At 39.3% G+C, this 23,652-nt stretch overlaps 1 protein-coding gene across 2 annotated transcripts in view; it reads right to left on the bottom strand.

Annotated features, from left to right (window-relative positions):
- Positions 1-23,652, bottom strand: part of LOC130177741 (ephrin type-A receptor 6-like) — a 170,907-nt gene that overhangs the window by 109,230 nt on the left and 38,025 nt on the right. For both annotated transcript variants that reach the window (XM_056389674.1, XM_056389675.1), the window contains exon 3: positions 14,120-14,783. In XM_056389674.1, the coding sequence (XP_056245649.1) occupies positions 14,120-14,783 (664 nt within the window). The remainder of the gene's footprint in view (positions 1-14,119; positions 14,784-23,652) is intronic.

Below are 23,652 nucleotides of genomic sequence, written 5' to 3'. Positions count from 1 at the left end.
TGCACTTTAGCATGACAAGCTACACAACAGCCGCCTGTCACACACAAACTTCCGACATGCTTCTTCCCCAAATAGCTGATTTACGAATGAAGCGAAACAAAAATTCTTTCAATTTTTAAAACGTAACAAGGTTACAACACTAGCTGTATGTTTTAAGTAACTCAAGTTCACATTAACAACCAAAAACAACAAAAGTACAGAGAACAGAGTGAATGCATACCTTCCCAAGAAAAGTTCCAAAACAAAGAGGAAGTAAAGCCACCCGAAGTGCAGCAACTGCACTTCATAAAATAAAATGCTTGCAACACATCCAGCAATAACCTCCAGCACTTCCCTTTTTAGAAAGGTATTTAATCCAAACATGAAACCGAATATACTAATGTTCACAATAAATGAGCATAATGATGACATATTAACACATAAAAGGAAGAGTGATCACGGAAATGTTAACCTGAATCCTTCAAAATAAAAGTCTGTGCTTCGATCAGTACAGAATTCTTCCAAAAACAGTGCCCTGTTCATAATATAGCGCAAAAACAAAACACTAATACACATGGTACAGACAAATAATGTTGTCCTGTTGAAGGAGGGCATGGACAGACAATGAATTTTGTCGTTTCATTTGGCAGACTTATAAAATCATAAAGAAAACTCATGAGAGGGTCTGAACTCAAGTGGTTCTTTCTCAGATAGAAGTAAAAAAAAAACTGAAATAAGAAAGCAGACTTGAAATGGCTTTTTTTTTTTTAAATCCACCCTTAACATTTGTACCTGGAAGTGTAATTCCTAAAAAACCATGTGACATACAAACCACGACAGGAGTGAGTCACCATCATTCCCAGCTCCCTCAGCTTTAAACATCCTCTCCTCAAGTTAATCTCAGCATGAAGGAAACCCAATTACAGCTACTCTATTTTATCCATGTCTAAAATACTCTTTCGTACGGCTTAAGCCCACGTTTTAGCCTGATCAATGAAGTTGTCAGCATTAATTCAAACCGATTCCAACCAGCAAATTCTGAGGTTTCATTGTGCGTCTGTACTTGCTGGGGAGGGGGGTCAGCCAAAGTTCAGACCTCAATCCACCCGAGGGGGACGGTTTCACACCGCAGTCTTCTCTAGAACTGACCCAGTTCTGCTATCGCTGCTTGCCGCATTCAATGACTGGATTAAGTCTATCCACGGGACGCTTGTGCATGTGTATATGTGTGCGTATGTGTGCGTGTGTGCAATTCCACTAGTGTGACTAACAAGCTTGGCTGTTGCAGTCCGGCAGATTGAGAGACACCTACTGCTAGTTAAAGCCTTTCGCACCCTGGGGTCATCGGCTCACTTCATGCGCTGCTGCTGCTCATATATGAGAAGATAGAGGGATAGGGTGAGGCAGAGTATCAGAGAGGTGAAGCAAGTGCTGACATTTTTACAAAAGTTAAAATACACAAATACTTTGTAAAAAGGCAACATACGAAATGCAGCAAAGCATTTCATCAGATCGCCACAGTTTTTGAAAGTAAAAACAGAACATTGTGATGCGTTTGGTTTATACCAGTCTGAGTGAGTTCCAAACAACTAAAAATGACTGCACACACACGAATAATGTGCTAAATGTCAATATCCCCCGTTGAGCTGATTGTGCTGTGGCTCATGTATCTGCATACACGTTCATGTTCATAATAACACCATTACTGCAAATACTGTGATACAACTGCATGTAAGCAGCAAAAACGAAAATTCAATCATAATAACTGCCTTTGTTTAACAATACGCTAGTAGTTTACCAGTATACTGTGAGGATGGTCAATTTCCGTTACATCCCGGCGCCATGTTGGATGAACAATGCTTTGTGATTATTCAGAAGCATGTTTGAACAAAGCCACAAAAACTGCGGTTTATATTCGAGTTTTGACAGGAGATGCTCTGAGCTGGTGTAAACGCAAGTCCACTTTCATTTCAAAAGGACTACCAAATAATTGCTCTGCCGTCTGTTCTGCAAAAACACAACCTCATCTGTGCCACTCCACCTAACTTGGCATATATAGGTTTGCTTAGAGCCAGGAAAGAGGTGCAGGTGCAACGAAATCAACAACGATACAAAACTGGCACTCAAACTGGCTGCTGTGTTTGCACCATCGCCAGAAACGTGTGAATGCCAGCGTAAAAATAAAAAGACACTGAGTTGAGGGACATGGGAACAAATGATGAGAGTCACTTTCTGGGCTGCAATGCAACAAATGTGTCAATCTTTGAAAAGTGGTGGATTCATTATTGTTTCACATTGATCAAATAGATGTAAGTATGTATAGATGATAGATGTAGATCAAACTGATGTTTGAGAAAAGACATGTTTAAAAAAAACATCACAATCTTCAAATATTTGTCTTGTAATGAGTAAAAGGTAATCTGGGCACCACACAAAAGTAACCTACATCTGTGCACTGGCGGAATGGGAAGGAGATTGAATGTATGGACAGGTTGGTACTGAGACTGACCAAGAGCAGTGATAGCCAGCTCGTGCATGGGATGAGTAATAGTGTTGATGGGGCTGCGAGTCAAGGAGTTCTGGATAATACATCCAGTCCATCAGTATGCATGAGAGAAATCTGGATAGTCAAAGTGATATCTTAATTAGAACAACTTTCAAAACCCCATCTCCACCTTCTCCCTAATGAGGGCTGCTTATAAATCATTCATTTTTTACATGGCAGATGAATCATGTATGTTTAAATCATTGGGCACATGAGTATTAAGTCTTTTACTTTACGTCTGCAGGATAAACAAACTGCCACTGAGACAAAACACAGTTATCACTGTGCTGATGCTGAACCCCCAATAACCCTGTTTTTTCTTTTTTTCTTCTGGGGAGGAGCTGTCTCCCGCTCCTAAAGTGTACTTTCATTTATGACAAGTCTGCTCTTCAATACAGGCCTGTGATGTGTTATCTGGGCCATGTCGTGCTATACATACCCTTTAATGACTAATTCAGTCTCTTGGCTTTCGTACTAAAATAGAACACACACATATGAGGGAAAAGGGGAATCAATTGAAATGTTGCAATGTCTGACAGGACTGTGCTCGAGGAGGAAAAAAAATGAAAAAGAAAGAAAAACATCAGACGATGTCGCTTGCTTTTGTTTTCTGAGCGAGAGAGCGTGTGGTGTTGAGACAGGCAGAAGCTGTATGTATGTATGCAGGGTGCCGGTACGTTGGGGAATTTATTTTTTCAACTGTCTTTGATCACTTCCTGGCTTTGAAGTAACTCTCAGCGAATGGGGGAAAAAGCCAAGCAGAAGTCACCGCAAGTTCATATTGCAACTAGGACTCACAAAAACTGCAATCTGCATAATTTATTCTTTAAACAGTTAAAATGCAAAGAGATGAGGAGATCTCTAGGTGCCCAACAAACCCGCCCCTCTGCTTGACAACCCCAATTAAACACTCTCCCTCTCCACATTTGTTCTCAATTACAGCTTGAAGAGCGACAACAGGAGAGCCTCTAATACTCATCAAGTGACTGATTTAAAGAGAGACAGTGGAAGGTACAGCATCAGAGATCTGGAGGAAAAGGGTGTCATTTCGATGTACTGCGGAGCAAACACAGGTAGCTGTACATGAACACACATTTACCTATCAACATGTTTTTTTCTCCATCACACATTTCATACATTTAGATAAGACAATGTATTCCTAGACTATTTGTGCTTCTTCATGTGTCTTAGTGTGCTGCTTATTGTTTGATTTGGTGTGTTCATTTAGTTTTGTTTTAAATTACTATTTTCTTTTGGATGTGTGCGTATGGGTGCCTCAGAACCCAGCAATTATCATGTCAGATCAAACAGACAAGAAACACACACATATTTTCCCAAATTTGTCAGGACCAAATAAAATAATGAAAACAAAATGTTCTTACCCCCAAAACATGTAATTGAAACCTTGATTAATAACCTTGACTAACTTGAATAGTACATTTTAACTTGCGTTAGAATCCCAAAACATATAACACTATATTACTCAGTAACAGTAATTATAGCTTTACACACTCAAGTCACACTTGACCTTATTTCTAAGTATATAACACTTCTAATCTATCTTTAATTATCTCAAGCCATTAATTTAATCTCTAACTTTACTTTTTCTTGCTGCAAAAAGTTTCCAAACTGTGCTCAACCTCAAGAACAATGCGCTGTCAAAAGTCGGTCCTCAGAAGGACGGATAAACCTCGCCTCAAACAGCCTCTTCACCCACAGTATGATCCAGATTGAAGGTCATTGCATCATACAGCAGAGAATATGGAGTACAGACTCAGACTTGTGCAACATTTATTGAAGAAGTTATTCACAGCATGCGCTCTTTGTCTCTCAAAGAGAATTTAAAGCTGGCAACCTTGCTCAAATTTCATATTTCCTGAACTAAAAATAAAACTCATTTAAGAAGGAGGGTTTTATCCCAACTAGTTTAACTGGCCTTTGAAACGTAGAGGTGGCTGTAGACAGAACACAGGACAGATTCTAGGAGGGAAAAGGAAAGAATAACCAATGATGAACAGTAGAGTCTCAGTACCAGGGTTATGGTCAACTCCTACTAGTAAAGGCACTAATGTAAACTCAAGTTAAACTCCTTCTCATTTAGGTTGTACAGAAGTCACATACCTACCTGCCATGACTAGTGCAAGGAGATTAATAGCTATGCATTTGCAGCAGATAACTTTAGGCAACATTTTAGGCCAGAAAACACGGTGGGATAATCTTCTTAGCGCTCCATCTACTTCATGTTGTAAAATACAGATCTGAATGAAGTAATGAATTACCAGCACCACTTCAATTTGAGTTTGATGTCAACATTTTTAGACTTCCCCTTCGAACATTTTTTAAGACATACAGTATATTAAGACTCTGTTTTGAATAACAATTTGTGGCCTACAACAGTTTTTTTTTTTTTTTACAATTTAGAAAGACAAAGAAAGAAAGACAAATGTATCCTTGATTCTCCGGTGCCACTAAGCATTCAAAATGGGCAACTCTGCCTGAAAAGTCTATGAAAGCATTCAGAATTATTTCATTATTCTGGATTTCACAAGTTTTCCTAAATTGGTCAAAGAAATTTTCAAATTTGAAATTTTCAGTCTGACAAAAATACAGTTAGTGGACTTTACTGAATGCTTGTAGTCTTGGGCAGTATCAGCCCTGAGATGTGTGACATCAAATGCCAATGGCATTCAAATGGTTCGATATAATTTCACTGGAACTAAAAATGTATGCCATAGTTCACAATAATTTTCAACAAGAAGACTTGCTAAGCCAAGTATCTTTCCATCTACTGTATGCTGTCGTCAGATTCATCGATATTACGATTACTCACGTCCTATTAAATGTTTTAATTTAGAATAATGTCTAATGAATGATTTAATTTTCACCAATTATTTACTGTGCATGTTGACAGCATGTAGTGACACTGAGTGCAGCAGTGGGCTGACAGCAGCAATTTACACAGGGCATAATTCAAGCCACATCAAGCCTTTGTCAGGGAAACTCCACGCCTTTCAGCGATACACTGAGCTTAATGACAACTCAGGGGAAATATGCATTAGCATACCGTCAGCATTCAAATAGCTTTCAATTATATTGTTTGTGATACCTGCAAAAGCAAATGCTAATACAATGACTGTGTAGACAACAAACAAAAAGCTTTGTATTCAAGTTCAGCCTTACTGTATGATTCGCTTTCATATAAACGTAAAGTAAATGGGACTGTGAATTCAACAACTAAACGATTAAACGATGGGAGAGTCATCTGTATGTCTCATAAGAAACATCATCATTTACTAACGTCTGTGAAGCAATGGATGAGTGAGGACTGAGAATATAATGAAGCTACAGTAGAGCCCCTGCCTTTGATCTACGTCAGCTCTGCCCTTAAGAAGAGAGACATGTCCTTCAGGACTCTGTGAGTGTGTTTGTTGATGCTGAATGAAATGGGGTTAAATTTATCTGACAATCTGCAATGTCCTACCAGCATACAATCTCTCCCTCTCTAGCGCTCTCTCTCTCTCTCTCTCTCTCTCTCTCCAGACACTCCCAATTAAGCCTGAAGGGCCAAGCTTGTTAAACTAAAACCATCCTTTTCTGAAATGTCACAGCGTCTCCCTGCAGTGTGGCCCGTCTGTAAGCAGCTCCGTTGCTGATGCCAGCCTGAACCCCCTGTTGTGTCTCCTTGTGTGTGTTTGTTGGAGCGTGTTTTGTGAGAGCAAAATGTTTTCTCTTGCATTAACACTTTGCACTTGTTGTCAATGCTTGCCTGCATCTTGGGCTTTGTGTGTGTGTGTGTGTGTGTGTGTGTGTGTGTGTGTGTGTGTGTGTTGTGTTTGTTGCTTAAAATGATGCCAGGTGACTGGCGTGTGGTGTGAGCCGTTGTGTCTTTGGTGTGTGTCTGTGATTCATGTGATTCATTATGTGCGTCTTCGCCTGAGCTTCGCCTCTGTCTTGTGTTTGAGTGAGTGTGTGTGTGTGTGTGTGTGTGTGTGTGTGTGTGTGTGTGTGACATCTCATTTGGTGGGCTGACAGGTTGAAGGATATGTGCTGTAATTGTTGTCCGACTGTCTTCATGCTGTAATTGAAAATGTCTTATAAGTGAAACTTTCTTCAGGATGTTTATAGCCGCATGCCAATTAACATTAACACAGCTGTTCCTGCCTGGACAATTACCTGTGTGTTGCCCACCTCAGGCACCTGATATGTTTCCAGTTCCAGGTTGGATTGTGTAAAGTGTATTTATTTATTTTTTTTAAAAACTGCTAAATTTGTGATTGAAGCATTTTCAGATAAATTGTTATTGCAGGAGAGGAGTTTGATCTGAAAGCAACAAGACGATTCATTTGTATAATAACATGCCTAAAAACAGCAGCATGAAACATGTCTGGCTTCCACTTCCAACCCGGTCCTTTTGTTTTATGGACTATAAAATAGTACAAGTCATTACCAAAATGTCACAGTGTGTTGTGTTATTTTTAGTCCTTGGGAGTATTTGTTATTCTTTAATATGAGAGGTGCACAGTAATCTCAACTTGTGTGGCATAGCATTAGTTGAAAATGTAAATAGATTGCTCTTACTTTTGCTTCAGCCCAACACATGGGAGGAACCACTTTGGTTTGGCAAATAACAAATAGCACCCAGCTACAAACTTACGGGCGCACACACACATATATAACACACACAAACACACTGTGATTACATTATTCATAGCACTGCAGAGAGCTCTTACAGAGAGGCCGACTAACACACAGTATCTGCTGTAAAACACTGAGCGGTAACAGCATCAGCTAGATTGTCTTACACTGAGATGGACGGAGAGATGGAGTTAGGGAGGGAGAGAATGAGAGGGAGAGAGAGCGCTAGAACGCATGTCAGTCATTTAGCTATGCAAGAGGTGTCTTCTTGCATTAACACCAAGGATTGCACTTATTGATGTTTTGGGTCTGCATCAGTGCGTGTGTGTGTGTGTGTGTGTGTGTCTATATTTAGACATAGGCATACTACGCAGTTGCTTTCAGTGCTCCCAGCAGGCAGGGGGCCAAGAGGGAGGTGAGAGCACATATAAACCATAGATCTTGCATGTGTCACATGCATGCACACACACACGCACACACACGCACACACACACACACACACACACACACACACACACACACACACACACAACCATTAACTATTTATCTGAAAGGGGAAAAAAACGTATTTACAAATAGGATATTTTAAGTTAACACAGCACAATGTTCACTTATATGCTTGTAAAAACAAACACAATATGCTGTGGTGCAGACTATAATAAAGAAAATATAGGTTTTACAGTCCAAAGAACAATGCTCCACCTCAACCTCTAGGCCTAACAAAAAGTACTGAGACAAAAACACTTAATGGAGATAAATGGTGTAAGAACTGGTTGCTTCACAAAGAAGCACTTTCTCTGCCTCCCTCAGCTCTTTCTCTCTGCCTCTGTTGCCTCTCTTTAGAGGGAATGTGCATCACCCTCGAAACTTTATTCATAAAGCTTCATTTTATTTTATAAAGCTACGTTAAGCACAATTTGCAACAAGGAGCTCAGAGATATTTAAGGCAGCGTGGTGTGAAATCAGTAATAAAAATGGCTCAATAGTAGGCATTAACACTTCTGGAAAAAAAAATTACAGAAGTGTTGAAAATCTCTTCAAATACACATTACATAGGCTCAAGGCTGACTGACTTACAACACCTAGTATAACTTTAATGCGATGCTCTATGTGCTAATTAACTAATTAACGAGAACCAATCCAGAATGAAATTATCATATAAACAGCTTTCATCGTTCCAAGTTCATTTTTTTTTTTAAAAATGAATGCCAACACTGACGGCAATCACATCATCACTTGTTGAACATGGCAGGTTTTCAAAATAACTAAGATGAACAACAAAAATCATTATACTTGTAATATTAATTACTCTTTATTTGTCAACCACTATTGGACACTATTCCCACTAGGCAGGACTAGGGGTCAGAAATAGTCCTGTAACTGTGCATGTGTGTGTGTTTGTTTGTGTCCGTCTTAGCCATAACATGGAATTGCTCCTATTAAACCTCCATAGCATCCCAATACATTCAGCATTACGGCCATCGAAGGGTCAGGTGTGGAGTGTGAGCATTATCCATCATGTCCTTGTGAAAGAGTGATAACTGAAACAAAACAGCAGTTTGAAAGGACTCACAAACATCTGAAAATGACACGGCAGTAAGTGCTGTAAGAAAGTGTTGGAGCACACAGTTGCTCATGAACAAATGTTTCTACAGCACAAAGTTTTTGTAGGGGCCCTAAAAGTCCTCTAGAACTTTACTTTCTGCTTGAAAGAAGAACCAGGGTGTAAACTTTATCATAGTTCCTGTCCCTCAAGAAGTCCCTGTGCTGGTGATATTACTTCCTGATCACTCAGAAATGACTGGGGCAGAGTTTTCAGCGCTGAACATCACTCATTGGTCAAAAAGACCTCGTGACCTGTGTATAAATTACTTCCAAAAATAACCAGCAACTGACAAAGTTATACTTTCTGACTAGTCTAGTAAGAGTGACATGGAGAAAAAACAAAAGGACTCGGGACGAGCCAACAAACAAGCAAGTGAATGAGAAACACAACTTGATTTGCAGATTGAATCAGTATGGATACTCAAAAAGAAATAAATTGTGCAGCAGATGGTCTGTACTCTGGAGGCAAGCTGGAGTGTTTTCAGTCTCCCTTTCACCTCTGCCTTTCCTTTTCCTTCATTCATTACATCTGCTCAGACGTAAGAGTCACCCAACAGTAAATACAAAGAACAACATATTGACAAAAGGGACTTTTAGTTCCCTTGGCTTCTTAGTTTCTGGAACTATGTGATTGAAAAGGGGCATTAGTATGTATACACACACACATGCAGTACACACTTTATATTGTCTTCTTTGGCTGCAGTGATCTATGCCTTAATCTTAAAACAACAAAATGCATTTACTTTAAATCTACCCAAAGACTTTTGTTCTTCTTCCACTTCGTACTCTACCTGAAGAGCTGGTTTATGGATAATTTATTTTGATATATCAAACCTTGTGCAATAAATCCACAAGAGAAGGAAACCAGAAAACATTTGCTGAGGTGAAGAGGTTGCCAGTCTATACAGGTGGAGGAGATGTTGAAGCATAGGTTACAGGGGTTATTGTTAGCTACTAGATTTGATTAACATCAGCCTTAGAGCAGCAGACTGACACTCCAAACTTCACCCAGGAAATGGATAGGGGATTAGAGCACTATTGTGACCAAATTCACTGGGTTTGAATGAGAGAAGAAAAGATTATTTGGCTTTAGCTGATTGGATAGCATGTCCTTTTTTCCACCTCAGTGGAGCTAAAGCCCTTTATTCAGACTTCAGACAGCTCATCTTTTCTCTAAAGGTTTGTAAGTCAGAACTGGAGTGTTTGTTTCGTCACATATTTGCTGCTGGTCCTTTGTAAGGGTTTATCTAAGGAAAAGAATTTCCATACTAAAACTGATCTGCACTCTTTGTGAGACCTGAATGGATTAATGTGATATGGAGAATTTTGGTGCACATCTCTGCTCATACCACAGATAATCTCACAAGAATCTGAAGAGTAAGACATAATTTAACTAGTAAAGATTACCCTCTTCAGGGTTGAAACGGCTGGGAATCCTTTTACTAAACATACATTTAGTATTTACATTTTAGGCTTTAACTGGTGCTATTGCTTACACAGTGACTTTCAGTGAGTGCATGAGCTGCGTGAAAGGCAAATTCCATATAATAACAGACAGATAATCACATAAACAACCAGAAATGAGAGGCACAGAGGTCAGCGCTGTGCTTTTAAAACACTGTTCAATTATGGTATTTTACTGAAATCACAAATCGATCAAACCTGTTATTTCTTTCAGCTTAGTCAAGCAGCCATAGCATTTAAAGGACCAGTTGGTTGTAAATTTGGGGTTGAAGCATGAGCTTAGCCAGCCAGCTCAGACTTTCTCCTTCAGTGCCCACGGCGCTCCAGTGGTACCTTGTGTGGAGGCTTTTAATAACGACACTTGTTTGAATCCTGGAACAATGAGCAGCGGCTGCATTTCAGGGCTGACACTGCAGTAAAATGCCATCACATTGCCCAAAAGGCTAAACTTAACCCAACTGTGAAATCTGCTTCTCCGAGAGCGAAAAGCGAAGGAGAAGGAAGGGAAGACAAATTACTTTAGTTTATAGGGCCATAGGCATTCTGATAGGTGACCATGTTGTGGTTGCTTATTGCTATAAATGGCAAAGAGCAGAAAAGACTATTTTTCAACTTTAGCTTCTTTTTACCTCTTCTGGATATTATGTGGCACACTGGGTTTTTACAAGGAGCAACCACAAAGACAGATTTTAATGTAACACTGCATGACTTCTTATTTAAATGTTTCAAGCTGTTACATAATCACAGAGTACACTACTTGCGTTTTTTAAATGTTTATCAAAACAAATTCTTAGGTTTTGCGGTACATGCATTTGTGAGTCCAGCAATGCATGTAAGATGGTTGGTAGACAGAGAACAGACAGCAGGATGCTACACATCAAACCATTATCTGTGGGATAAAGAACAAGTCTGCAAATACATCACAACCTGTCTCTAAAACAAACTCACTTTGCCGTCTGTTTTTCTCCTAATTCCTCCAGAGTTTATCTACCATTACTAAGCTTGTCATGTCACACAACAATTAAGGAATGTATAAGAATAGGGAAAAATAATAAAAGATATATCCATTCTGGTATAGTCTGGCTCTAATCACAGCTGCAGTCTCACCCCTGCCCTGTTGATTGCGATGCAGCTGCAAGTGCAGCTGGGAAACCTCTCTGACCCATGTCACAAGATGAATCGTAATCAACTGTATGAGGACATCTGGTTCTGGATGGTGAATGGACGGAGAAAAGCAGTGAATGGTCTTGAAAGCATTTTTCAAAAAGAGCACTACAAGCAAAGCTGTAGTTTTATGGTGGTGTTGGATAGATGGATGAATTTTGGAGAGGAGCAAAAATGGCACTATGTCATCCAATTTGTGCTACTACTTTCATCTATTGTGCATCTTGTTCATTCTGGTAAAAGCAACGTCGGGGTATGCTGTCTTGATGTGTCACAATGTCACAAACTAGTCAGTTGGATACAGATGAAAGATTGGGTTTGTGTCACCAGCAAGGTTTTTTAAGTGCCAGGGTTTTTTCTTTATGTTAAACTCTTTGCGGTGAATTTAAAACAGTTGCATGTGTTAAAATCAGTGTTGTTCAAGCAGCACAATGTATGGTATATTGTTACATGTCAGGATTACATAGTGATTTGACGTAAGAGTTTAGTCAGCAAACGGAGGTGTGTATTTAAATTCTACACATTTTTTGCATTGAGTGAGTGGTTTCTCCTCTAGTACACTGGACTCCTTGTAGATGACATATCTGTTTTCTGTAGACTATAGTTTCGTGTACCTGTTGACTGTAGATCAGACATCTGCAAGGTTTGAAAAGATATTTTTTTGGAATTTCATGAAGGTGTTTTTTTTTTTTGCTATAGCATTCCCAGGGAGTGGTGGTGCCAGCGATAACCCCAAGCTCATATCAGAGAGTTGAGGATCAAACTGCAACCAAGCCAGCTGAGGTAATCTGTCACACCAAGGTAGCCCCTGGGACAACGGGTGGTAGACCGCTGATATACACAACAACATACACATACATACACACACTCCATTTTTCTGTATTTCTGTACGCCGCCTGCACCTCAACACAAACACACTGCAGACAGCATTCAGTCAGCAAATCCTGTGAAAGAGCTGTGATGTTTGGATCTTAAACTTTGACCATGTGCAGATCACTAGTTTCATGTTATGACAGTTCATGTACACGCACGCACACACACGCACGCACGCAGAGCCTTTGACAGTATCAGGGAAGCTCTCTGCCATCACACTAACAATCCTAAACACCCTGATCCCATCGCGTTATCTCATCTTATTCACCAGAGAGTTAGCAGCTAGCAATAACATGGGGGGGAGCAGAGGAAAATGAAGAAGGGTGACGAGGAGCAGGAGGGGATGAAGTGAGGAGGCAAAATTGTAAAGAAAAACTTGCTTTTGAAAATCTTTGATGTATGAGAGCACATAAGATTAGTCAGTGTGTGCATGTAATATATGGAAAAAAGGCTTCTGTAGAGAGATGGAAAGTCACTAACATATACTTTATCTTTTGTAGCTATTGCATGCATTGTGAAAATACATGAAGTAGAAGGAAATCTACTTCTGCAGATACTATATCAGCCTCTTCATCTATCCACATTTCTTATCTGACTGACTGCGAGGTGTTGCTTCAATAGTTATGTTAAGAAGACCAAATAAGAAATTGACTCCCTGGCTAGGTTACTACATAATACTGCACATCTTACCATGTTGATAAGAGATTATATGAATAAATGAAGGGAACATACAGAAAATAGTGAAAAACATACAGGAAAATAGAGGATTCACAAGTGAAGGACGTATTTGAGTAGAAAGTGAGTGACTGTATAGCAGACAGCAGAAATAAGCATCCTACTTGACAATGCAATTCAGCTCAGCTTTGAGACAGCAAACAATGCAAGACAACAGGACTTACTTGAGGTTCTTGAAGACATTTCACCTCTCATCCGAAAGGTTTATTCAGTTCCAGCTGGCTGGTGGGGAGTTCCAGGCTTTTAAATTATTGTGGGGTCATTAACACCAAAAGGGTCATTGAGGAGAGGGGGTTGTTACTATCATCTGAATCATGGTGTGACGGCGTGTGTCACGGTGTTTGACGTAGAATACATCTACATCCAACTGGAACGACCATCATTTATCAGATGAGGTGGTCTACGACATCACTTAGCAGCCACTTACAATGCAGTATTGAGATCACTCCCCAGACAACTTAACACCAACTCCATAGCGCTAATTGCGCTAATGACCCCACAAGAAGTTAAATGGCTGGAACTCCCCACTGGTCAGTTAGAACTGGAGAAGCCTTTCAGATGAGGTGAAACGTCTTCAAGAACCTCAAGCAAGTCCACTTGGCTCTAAGAGATACCATGTCCTGGATGACTGAGAATCTTCACATACAGCTCAAGAAAACAGTTACCTTAAGTTGTACATAAAAAAAACAACTTTCATGTCAGTTTTCAAGGGGTCAGATGAAAATAGCATTCACCTTTGCTTTTGGGTAAATTCTGTAAAGAAATTATTAATTCAATGCTGTGGTAGGTTTGAACTCTGTACGAAGGTTTAATTTGTAGATATGAAATACATTCACTATGTTTCAAGTGGGGAAAACTAATCAGGAGCTACCAATGCTGACAAAAACTTCAAAAAAATAACACATAAATTCATATTTAAGTAAGAGCTTGGTATTCTGACATTACACCGATTAGCCGAAGTATTTAACTGCCAAGGTTTGTATTCTAAACCAATACCAGTTTCCCTGACAGGACCGGGGGCTAGTTTCTTAGTATTGACAAATTAGGGGGACATTTTTGACAAATGCCACATTTATCAATGAAAAGCAAAATGCTTGATAGAAAGGTTGAAAAACTCACCAACACATGAGCCATCGAGCTCCTCATACCCAACGCTGCAGACACATCTTCCCAATGGAACCAACCAATCACCATCAGCTCCACAGAACAGTTTAGGTGTGTCTCTTTCTTCAGCATGGTCAATGCACGCTCCCCTCACCTCCACCAGTGAGGAAGAGTCCACACGAGGCACTGTGTCTGGAAATGAGGCCAGGTTCCTCAGTGTGAACGGACATTTCTTATAGTAAACCCTCACAGAAACCAAGGCAATGCAGGCACCAATGTCCTGGAACGCCAGATAGAAGCCCTTCCTGGTCATGGGTCCCACCTCGCGCACCTCTGTGTTGAGCTTGAGGATACGGTCTCCGAGATCCATCTGAGTGAAGCTCTCATCAGCAGCGATGGTGTCAATCTTAGTGTACTGCGCAGGCTTGAATTTGACACCATGAGCCTCATCAGTCTCATGGTAGAAGAGGTTGAAGGTCTCCTTGCAGGTGCCAGATACCCAAGGGATGGAGTTGCAGTCACGCAGGGTGAAGCGAAGCTCCACGTAGATCTTTTGAGCTGCCTGTCGAGAAATCCAGTTGGAACGAAGCCAGTTATTCTGATTGGGCTCCATCACATTGCAAACCTGGAAAGTATGGATGGGTCGGTTGTGCTCGTCCATCTCCGTGATGGCATCCCACTAAAGAGGAAATAAAAAGGGGCATGTGGCGGTGGGGTAGAAGAGGAAAAAAGAGGGAAAGAGAGAAGCAAAAAAGGTAATTAAACAATAAGACCAAAAGTGATGTTTTTGCTAGTGGGGCTTAAAATGTAAAATTTGTCCTAAAGGATACGCCATGGTATCAGTGAAATTATTTCCAAGTGTGCACAATGGCATGGAAGACTACAACCTGGATAGCTTTGTTAAACCAGTTCTTATTGCTCTGATTGTTTACACTTGTCTTCACCCACTGTTTGGAAGGGAAATGGCCCACTCCATGGCTACTGAGGTTAAACTTGGACTTTTTTACTCAGTCTGAAACATAGCGGAGCTGGAGACATTAATACAGACTGGAATACATTATAAGAGGTGCTCTGCAGAAATGCACAGAGCGCAGGAAAAACAAACAAGCAAACTAAGAGGAAGAGGTTAAAGAAAGGCGGTCTGACACAACAGTTGAAAAACACCACAAGGAGGATGGAAGTTGTGTATGCTCATTGCATAGTAAACTGGATGAACTACAAGTGAACATGTATCACCTACAAGATCTCAGGAACACGTGTATCATGGCCTTCATTGAGATGTGGCTTGACTGTCACGTTTCTGACTTGGACCTGTACACTGAAGGCGTGGAACACTGATGCGACTTGAAAGAAATGAGACTCCTGGTAAGCAGAAAGTGGGTGGCATCTGCTTATACATAAATCAAAAGTGGTGTAAGTAGTTGTATAGCAGGGAGTATCTAAGGCTGAGATTCACATGCTAACTGTGTCTCTTCACCTACATTATTTACCAAGAGAATCACCGCAAATGCTGTAGGGTACATCCACCCCACGCTAGTGTAGACGACTCATTAGAAGTCATATTGGATGTTGTTTACAAAATGGACAAGATAGATGCATATAAGTTTCTACTAGGCGATTTCAACCACCATCTGCTGGATGGCATTTTACCTCTATACATTTTACCTCAGTACATTGACTGTCCTATTGACTCAATAAGGCACTAAACAAATGTTACAGTTCTGTTCCCAGTGCATACAGATCTTTCCCCCTGCCAGGTTTGGATATCATTGATTACAACATTGTTTTGCCAGCTCTTTCATACCAACCACTTAATCCAAGAGAGAAACGTGTTTCTAAAACATTTAACGTCTTGTCAGAGAATAACACTTAGCCTTTAGAGGCTGTTTCAATGGACTGTATGGTATGTTCTTAATGAAACAGGCTAAGATTTGAATCAATTAGCAAGTGGATGTTATATCATCATATACAGTATAAACATCTGTGTTGAAAAAGAGACATACCCTCCCCAAGAAAATTACAGTTTTTAAAAGAGGTCAAGGGAGTCAGGCAATATGAAGCTATAAGAATGAGATTATAGATAAACGTAATCATGCTAATGTGTGTTAAGCCTGGAAAGCAAACAAACTATATGAGGGACAAACACCAACACAGGTCCTAAATCCATTTATACAGAGGATATCACAGATGAGACTCTGCCACGTGCATTAAATATGTTCTTCCTTTGTTTTGACATTCAGGATTCTAGTGCCAAACTAAAGGATCTAGGAATACAGAAAAAAAACATTAAAAAGGACATCCCAAGTGGGTCTATGTCTCCCCATGGGCTTAATGAGCAATTAGACATTTCTTGTTTCATCTTAACCCCATCTGTAATATATTGTGTATATAGTTCTCTTTATTGTGTCTTATCACCTAATTTCAAATTGTTTTTTATTGTATTTTTGTCTTACTTTGGGCATGATGAGTAGGTATCTTCCCTCTCCACATGTTTTATGGCATTTCCATATATGGACATATATTTCCTTTTGAATATTATTCTGGTGTTTAATAATTTCGCTAATTGTTTAGTATATATGGTTTCACTGTTTGAAGCATTATTAACATCATTAGTAATGAAAAACATGCACTTTTTGTTTACTTCTCATCAGCATTTCATACAAGCAACCTCATTTGCTAACAAAAATGATGATATCCCACTTCCATTTAATGATTTTAGTCCCATCGCACTTAAGCAAATGCATGGACAACTAGGGAGCAAGGAAGTTACATCACAAATTCACAAATGGCTAAGCGCATGGACCCCATGCAGTTTGCCTACCGAGGCAACCGAGGTGTAGAAGACGCCATTCACACCCTTCTGGATAAAATATAGGGTCACAAGGCCATCTCAAGGCCAGCTCCATCTTCTCCTTAGACACCTGTGTGACCTGAAAGTCAGTAGCAGCTTTATTCTGTGGATTAGACAGGCTCCAATGAGTCTGTATTAATACCACCTTCTCTGACTGCCTTGTCCTGAACACCAGTGTTCCACAAGGGTGTGTTTTATCTCCCCTTCAATTCTCCATATACACAAATGAGGTAAAATATAGCAGCAAAGACATCTCACTCATAAAATACGCTGATGACACGGTCCTGGTGGCCTGTCTGCAGGACGTCATACTCTCAGCACACTGACCACCTTGTCACTTGGTTTCACAGTAGCTTCCTTGACCTCAATGTCAGTAAGACCAAAGCGCTGTGTCTGGGAGGGAGTATAGGAGCAGACAGCATAGGACCTGTCTTCAAGCCTGTTATTATGAAAGGGCAAGAAGTGGAGCAGGTCACTCACACACTCAAGGTCCCACTGGACAGGAAAAATGGGTCCAAAAAAAAAACACTTGTGCCCTTTTGCTGTGACTATTCTCAACAGGGACATAATAAAGTACCACCCATATAACCCATGAGCACCGGTGCTGAAAAATTTATGTATTTTGTGTATTTCATGTATTTTTATGTATCTCTGTTTCTACTTTGTTGCCAGAATGCTTAAGACAAGTTCCCTTTATACGCAAATTTACAATAAGGTTTTAATCTTATTTAGATCATAAACCCATCAGATGGATTCTCAGATATCTCACTAACAGAACTCAGACAGTACTTGTAAATGGTTGAGCATCTGGATCAATTTGTACTTCCCCTGGCTCACTGCAGGGTTGCGTCCTTTCTCTTTTATTGTGTATCTTAAAAAAATGCTTTAAAGCTATCATGTCTATCATTTATTAAATCAATTCAATGAACGTAATAATGTAAGAATTTGTGAACTGGTGCGACAGATGTTTTTTTGGTTTTAAATTTAAGAAATGATGATCTCACCAAAAGACAGACAGCCATGCATGATATAAATGTTCAAATCATCCTATACAAATACTGTGTTTAATGACAAATTGAGATTTAGTGAAAATGCAGATGTGATTGTGAAAAAGGCCGAGCAGCATCTGTACTGCCTACATAACTCAACTCCTTTGGGGAAGATGAACGACAACGAAGACAGAGTTATAATCCTCTTGTATTGATAGTATTTTAATCTTTTCATTTATTTGCTGACAAGAACCGATTGCGAGGTGGTGTTAACCTCCGTTCTAAAATTATTGGCAAAATACAAAGATCCCTAACACAGATTAATACTAAACAAGTCCTCAAAAAGCATATAAGATTATAAATGACCCTACAAATCCTTTGTTAATATTCTGAGCTAATGCTATCAGGAACGAATTTATGATTACCTGCATGGAATTAATAATATAATAACTAATGCACTTGTAATTTTTTGCCTTTGTGGCGTTGCACTTTGTTGGCAAGCTATGGACTAGCCACTGTTGTAGATAATTGAGTATTTTAACTCGTCCTTTTATATTTGAGCCTTTCTAATATTTTTACTTTTGGATTGTTTTTTTGTGTGTGGTTGAGTTGTCTATGTGTGCTCAGTTTGTGAACTCCCTGCCCCTTGAGGAACAAATAAAGCATCTTGAATTGAAATGAATCAACAAACTAACAATTCCTTTCCTCACATCCCTTCAGATCTTTCCTGGTGGGCTGTCTCCGAGAATGATGTCTTAGTCCAGCAGCCTATAGTGATCAGCTCTGCAGCTCTCAGGTCACATGATCAGGGAGCATGGCAGCTTTGCAGGGTCATGAGGTTGCCTATTCCAATGTTGATGGGAGAGAAGTTAATGGGGGTTTTTAGCCCCCTGGCCCACCACCAGTCTCTGGTTTTATTAGAGTGGGGACTGGCTACATGGATGACCCCAAAACCACCCAACACCGACCTCCAAGAATCAAATTACCTGCCTGGGAAAAAGGGTTCTTAAATCACTTTGCTTATAATGCAGCACTGGACCCTCCATGAGCTGCAGCGTTTGCCTTTGTGTGCGTGCTGTATAATTAGTCTTATAATCAGACCTTATTGCTCACACTATATGGCTTCTGCTATCAGTACTATTACTACCAGTACTATTACTTTATATACACTGCTACATGCAACTTTCTACAAAAACAGTGTATAATAGTAATTTTGGGGTAGATTTTCATTTGACCTGGTTGAATTGGTTAAACTGGTTAAATTTAAACTCAACATATAGGCATATTCATAGTCATAACTTTCAGTCTAGGCTTCAAAATCCCAAACTTGCCTTGGATTTGTGCGATGAAACCCTGCAAATACTCACATCTGATCGCAGTGTGTACACCCAGTACTGATTCCTGCTATCAACATTATGATCAACAGAGACGAGCGAGAGGTGCTTTTGGGAGTTTAGGTGCAAGGCCAAGTATAAAGCTATTAATTAGCAACAGACATTCACATAACTATCATCCTGTATTTAGATGTGAACTGACTACATCACACACATACACTTAATGCTGGAAAACAGCTTTTCCATAGACAAATACAGTCTAGAGAGTTGTGCTAAAGTTGCTTAATTTACCAATACTATTGGCCTGATGAGCCTGCACATTTAATAAGCTGTTTTGCAGTTAGTTAAATATTACCTCTTGATGAGAGTAGTAATCAAAGCCTAATGTTTGCTTCCACACACTCATTATCCTTTTTAATAACATATTCTAATTCAATCATCCAATGACAACCAGCCATAATCTGCTCTTCCCTCAAGGTGTAATTGTAGCATTATAGTCAAACAAATTGATTTTGATTAGATGTGATATTACCCATCACCCTAATGCACACACATCACTGCAGTAAAATACATCACCATCTAAAGTAAGAAACAGTTTTGATTTCCACTTCAGAGTAAACAAGAGACAATATAGATTGTCCACATATTGTATCCATCTTTCCAGCAACTGTCTCATGAACAATTTAGAGGCTTTTCAGTTGATTCACAATCAGAATAAACTTGCATATATATTAACATCACTATATGCAACATCTGCTGTATGTCAAAATATTACTTTATATACATATAATAATACATTACTTGTTTTTTTGTTTTTTATTTTGGACAGGTGGCCATTACAGTAGTTATGGAGAGGATCTTCAAGACAAAACATGTCATCATCAGTTTTAGGAAGATCAGTGATTATTATTATTAACATTATTGTATCCATCAACATGTCCACATTGGGGTCTTCAAATTCCTAGGTGTACATATCAAAAACTCTTGTGGACACTCAACAGCCGCATCCTCATTAAAGCGTCATTATGTAGCATAATAATAGCAGATTAAAAATATATTAGAATATGTAAAAAAAAATGTTTCAGAATTGAACATAAGCCGTCATCCACCTAAAACATTCCCCATATCCCACATTAAAACACTGAAATCATAACCTACCATCGTGTTTAAAGACTTAAAACAGTACACAAACAGGCTTATGCATACCGTATATGCAACATGATGCATATACAGTATGTACGTGTAGAACCTTATACATTTTATACAGATTGTTGCAAAATGTGTTTTAAAATATGCTACATTAGGGTCAAAAACCGAACTGAGCCTTCAAACCTACAGATGTTAATATGCAAATGTTAACCTATCCTCACACTCACTACCATCTGCATACATATTTAATTTATTTATATATCTTGATGCGTTTTCATTTGATTAACTATATAATTAACTAACCTTAACTATTTTCCACTGTACTTACCAACCTAACATATATTTAATGTAATTACCTTTTTAAAAACGGGCCAACTTCTTTTTATTTCCCCAATGCTTTTACTAATGACAGACGTAATTTGGTGGCATCTCCTTGGGTTTTAGGAAACTGTAATGGACATTTTGGACATGATTAATGGATACATTAGTTGGCAGATTAATTGATAATGAAAATAATCATCAGTTGCAGTTCTACACAGATGCTCAGCTTGGTCTGGCCATGAAACTCGCTCTAGTTTTGAAATGTGCTGATTCAATCCAACCTTCAGGGTTTTTCAATCTGATTTGACCACTTAGTCAGCTGTTGACCTGCAGGGGTGTTTGGAGAAGGAGGAAAGATGCATCAGCACCCTTGGGCTCAAAGACTTTCTTTTAACCACGGTAAGCTCTACAGCTTAGGAGACTTACTGAAGAAATTGATATGATACAGGAGAATACCATGTCTTAGTTTAAAAAGAAAATGTTTGACATTTTCACACTGGAGACATGACTTGGGAATTTAAAAAAGGTCATTGTGAAAATGTAGCCTATGGAAACAAGTACAAGCATGTCTCTGTTGAAGATGCTAACAAAGTGAGGTTGGTGATAAAAAAGGTTTTTCTGCAAGGAAAATGGCAGAACTGCATCAGTGGCTTCAATCTCAAACAGATAAAGACAAGATGGCTCTTGTATTTGATAAGACTGATGATCGATATTGCTGAAAATTGTTTCTTAGACCAAATCCAAGCAATGTTTTCAGTCAGTGTCAGTTATCTTCAGTTTAGTTTATAACAACATATTTCACTGTCATAATGGTGAGTGATACTAAGTGTCTAAATGAAACTTTATGGTCCTACAACAGATGCTAAAGGGCAACCGAGCAAGCCACTGAAACCCCAGTCTGTCACAAATCAGTAGTGAATGAATGTCACTGTACTGAACATCTACACTGTAAATGTGTGTGACTGTATGACTGTGAGGTCTGCTGAAAATGAGAACTACCATATGTCTTTACACACACACACAGATACACACACACAGAACAAGGTCAGACATAGCCCCCAGTCTCTGAGCCCAGGACATTTTTATAGTGCATCAAGGAGGATAAAATCTAATATCTTGGTATAAAACTGAAGACATTCCTCCTATTAGACTGCAATCTAAAATAGAAAAGTATTGAATTTGAGACAGAGAATGAAAGAAAGAAAGTGGGAGACAGGGGAGATAACAAGTAGAATGTGTTAAGAATGTATAGATGTCTTGAAAAACAGTGTTCATCAGAAGATACAAGGGAATTACTGAAGTTAGGAGGCAATGGAATGAGCTAAAATGCCATTGTAGATAAACTGTGGCCAGAGACAAAGAGATAGAGGCAGCTATGTCAGAGTGATTTGTCCCAAAGGGGGAAAACAATCCACTGTGATAGGAACACATTGCTGCTTGAATCCCCAACTAAACACCACTCACAGCTGATCTAAAGGCCCCGAAGACTTTCACATCTTGCCAGCTAGCTGATAATGTCAAGCAGCTATGTGGTGGCAGCTCTTTAAACTAAGTTGCTCTGCTGCTTTGTATTTATAAAAGATGGGAATTCTTTTTTTTTCTAAGTTGTCTTGCAAATAATTAAATATGTCTCATCTTAATTCCCTTCAAAATAAAAGGGACGTTTCAGGGACAGCATCACACCTTTGGTGATGTCTGAAGGTCTGCAGTCCACTTGGAAACAGCAGCCACACAAGACTTTAGTCAGTTTATTGTGTATGTGCAGCTGATTTGTAATCTGAGTGTGAATCTTTTTCAAAGCAGAAAACTTTAAGTGAAGCCTTGCCTGGCCACCTCACTACCTTGCCATCCAGCCTTAACATGTATAATTGAAAAATGGTCAGAAAATGCGGTTGATTGATTGCAGCCTGAGACCAAGGCCCTTGTAGCCCATCTCTCTCTCTCACATGAAAGAGAGCCAGTCATTTTACTGGCCACCTGCCCAGAGGTGAGCTCCTTTTATTAAAACTGTGAAACCTGGAGCCCTATTGAGAGCTGCACTTTTAACTATAGTGTCATAACCCGCTCCACTCGTCCTCGATTGAAATTAAACATTTAGCGATCTTAAACGTTCCCACCACTTTCGAGGGATCTGAGGTTGTAAAGAAAAAGAATTAAATACAACTTAAAAGTCAAATGTGTGAAGGAGGGTATGTTATTACCCACTATAAAAGAATTACTTAATTATTGTACATTAGTGACAGAAAATAGTGAGGCAGGTTAAGAATAGCGCTTCAAACGGTTTATTATCAGACTATTAGACATGAGATGTGTCATCACTGTGTAAAAAAAAAAAAATTAATTAATTTTTCACAGATTTGGCTGACATGCACAAGCACACACAAACACGTTTCATGTGGCCATCATGGCTACTGCACATTTTGCTGGTGCAAACAAACTGAGTAGGAGTAAGTGGCCATTAGAGAGAGAACTAGCAGCTGTCACGCTGATACCATGAGACAATGTCTATGCATGCGTAGTATAAACTAAAATTCCCAAACTCATTGATTCACACACAACCGTATGCAGTTGCACAAACACACACACGCCTGCTTGATTCTCTCTAAGGATGCTTACCTACACAAACCCTCCCATACACAACTGTAGAATGCAATTGTATTGTATTATGCATATCATTTAATGACAGTTAATTAAAAATTAAGTATAAGCAGCCCAAAGTATGGAAATGATCACATATGAGGATACTGAATTTTCTTGATTCATGTCACCTATTTGTGTGTGTAAATAATAAATGCAAGTAAATAAAAGCAGCACACTTTATCATCCTGTGGCTGGAATATAGAGTGTCCCACAGCAAATTTAGGGAGGAATTACAAATGTCCTATGGGAGACAAGCAGGACATT

Source organism: Seriola aureovittata, chromosome 11 (assembly GCF_021018895.1).
Source record: "Seriola aureovittata isolate HTS-2021-v1 ecotype China chromosome 11, ASM2101889v1, whole genome shotgun sequence".
NCBI lineage: Eukaryota > Metazoa > Chordata > Actinopteri > Carangiformes > Carangidae > Seriola > Seriola aureovittata.
This window is presented reverse-complemented; position numbering and strand designations above follow the sequence as displayed.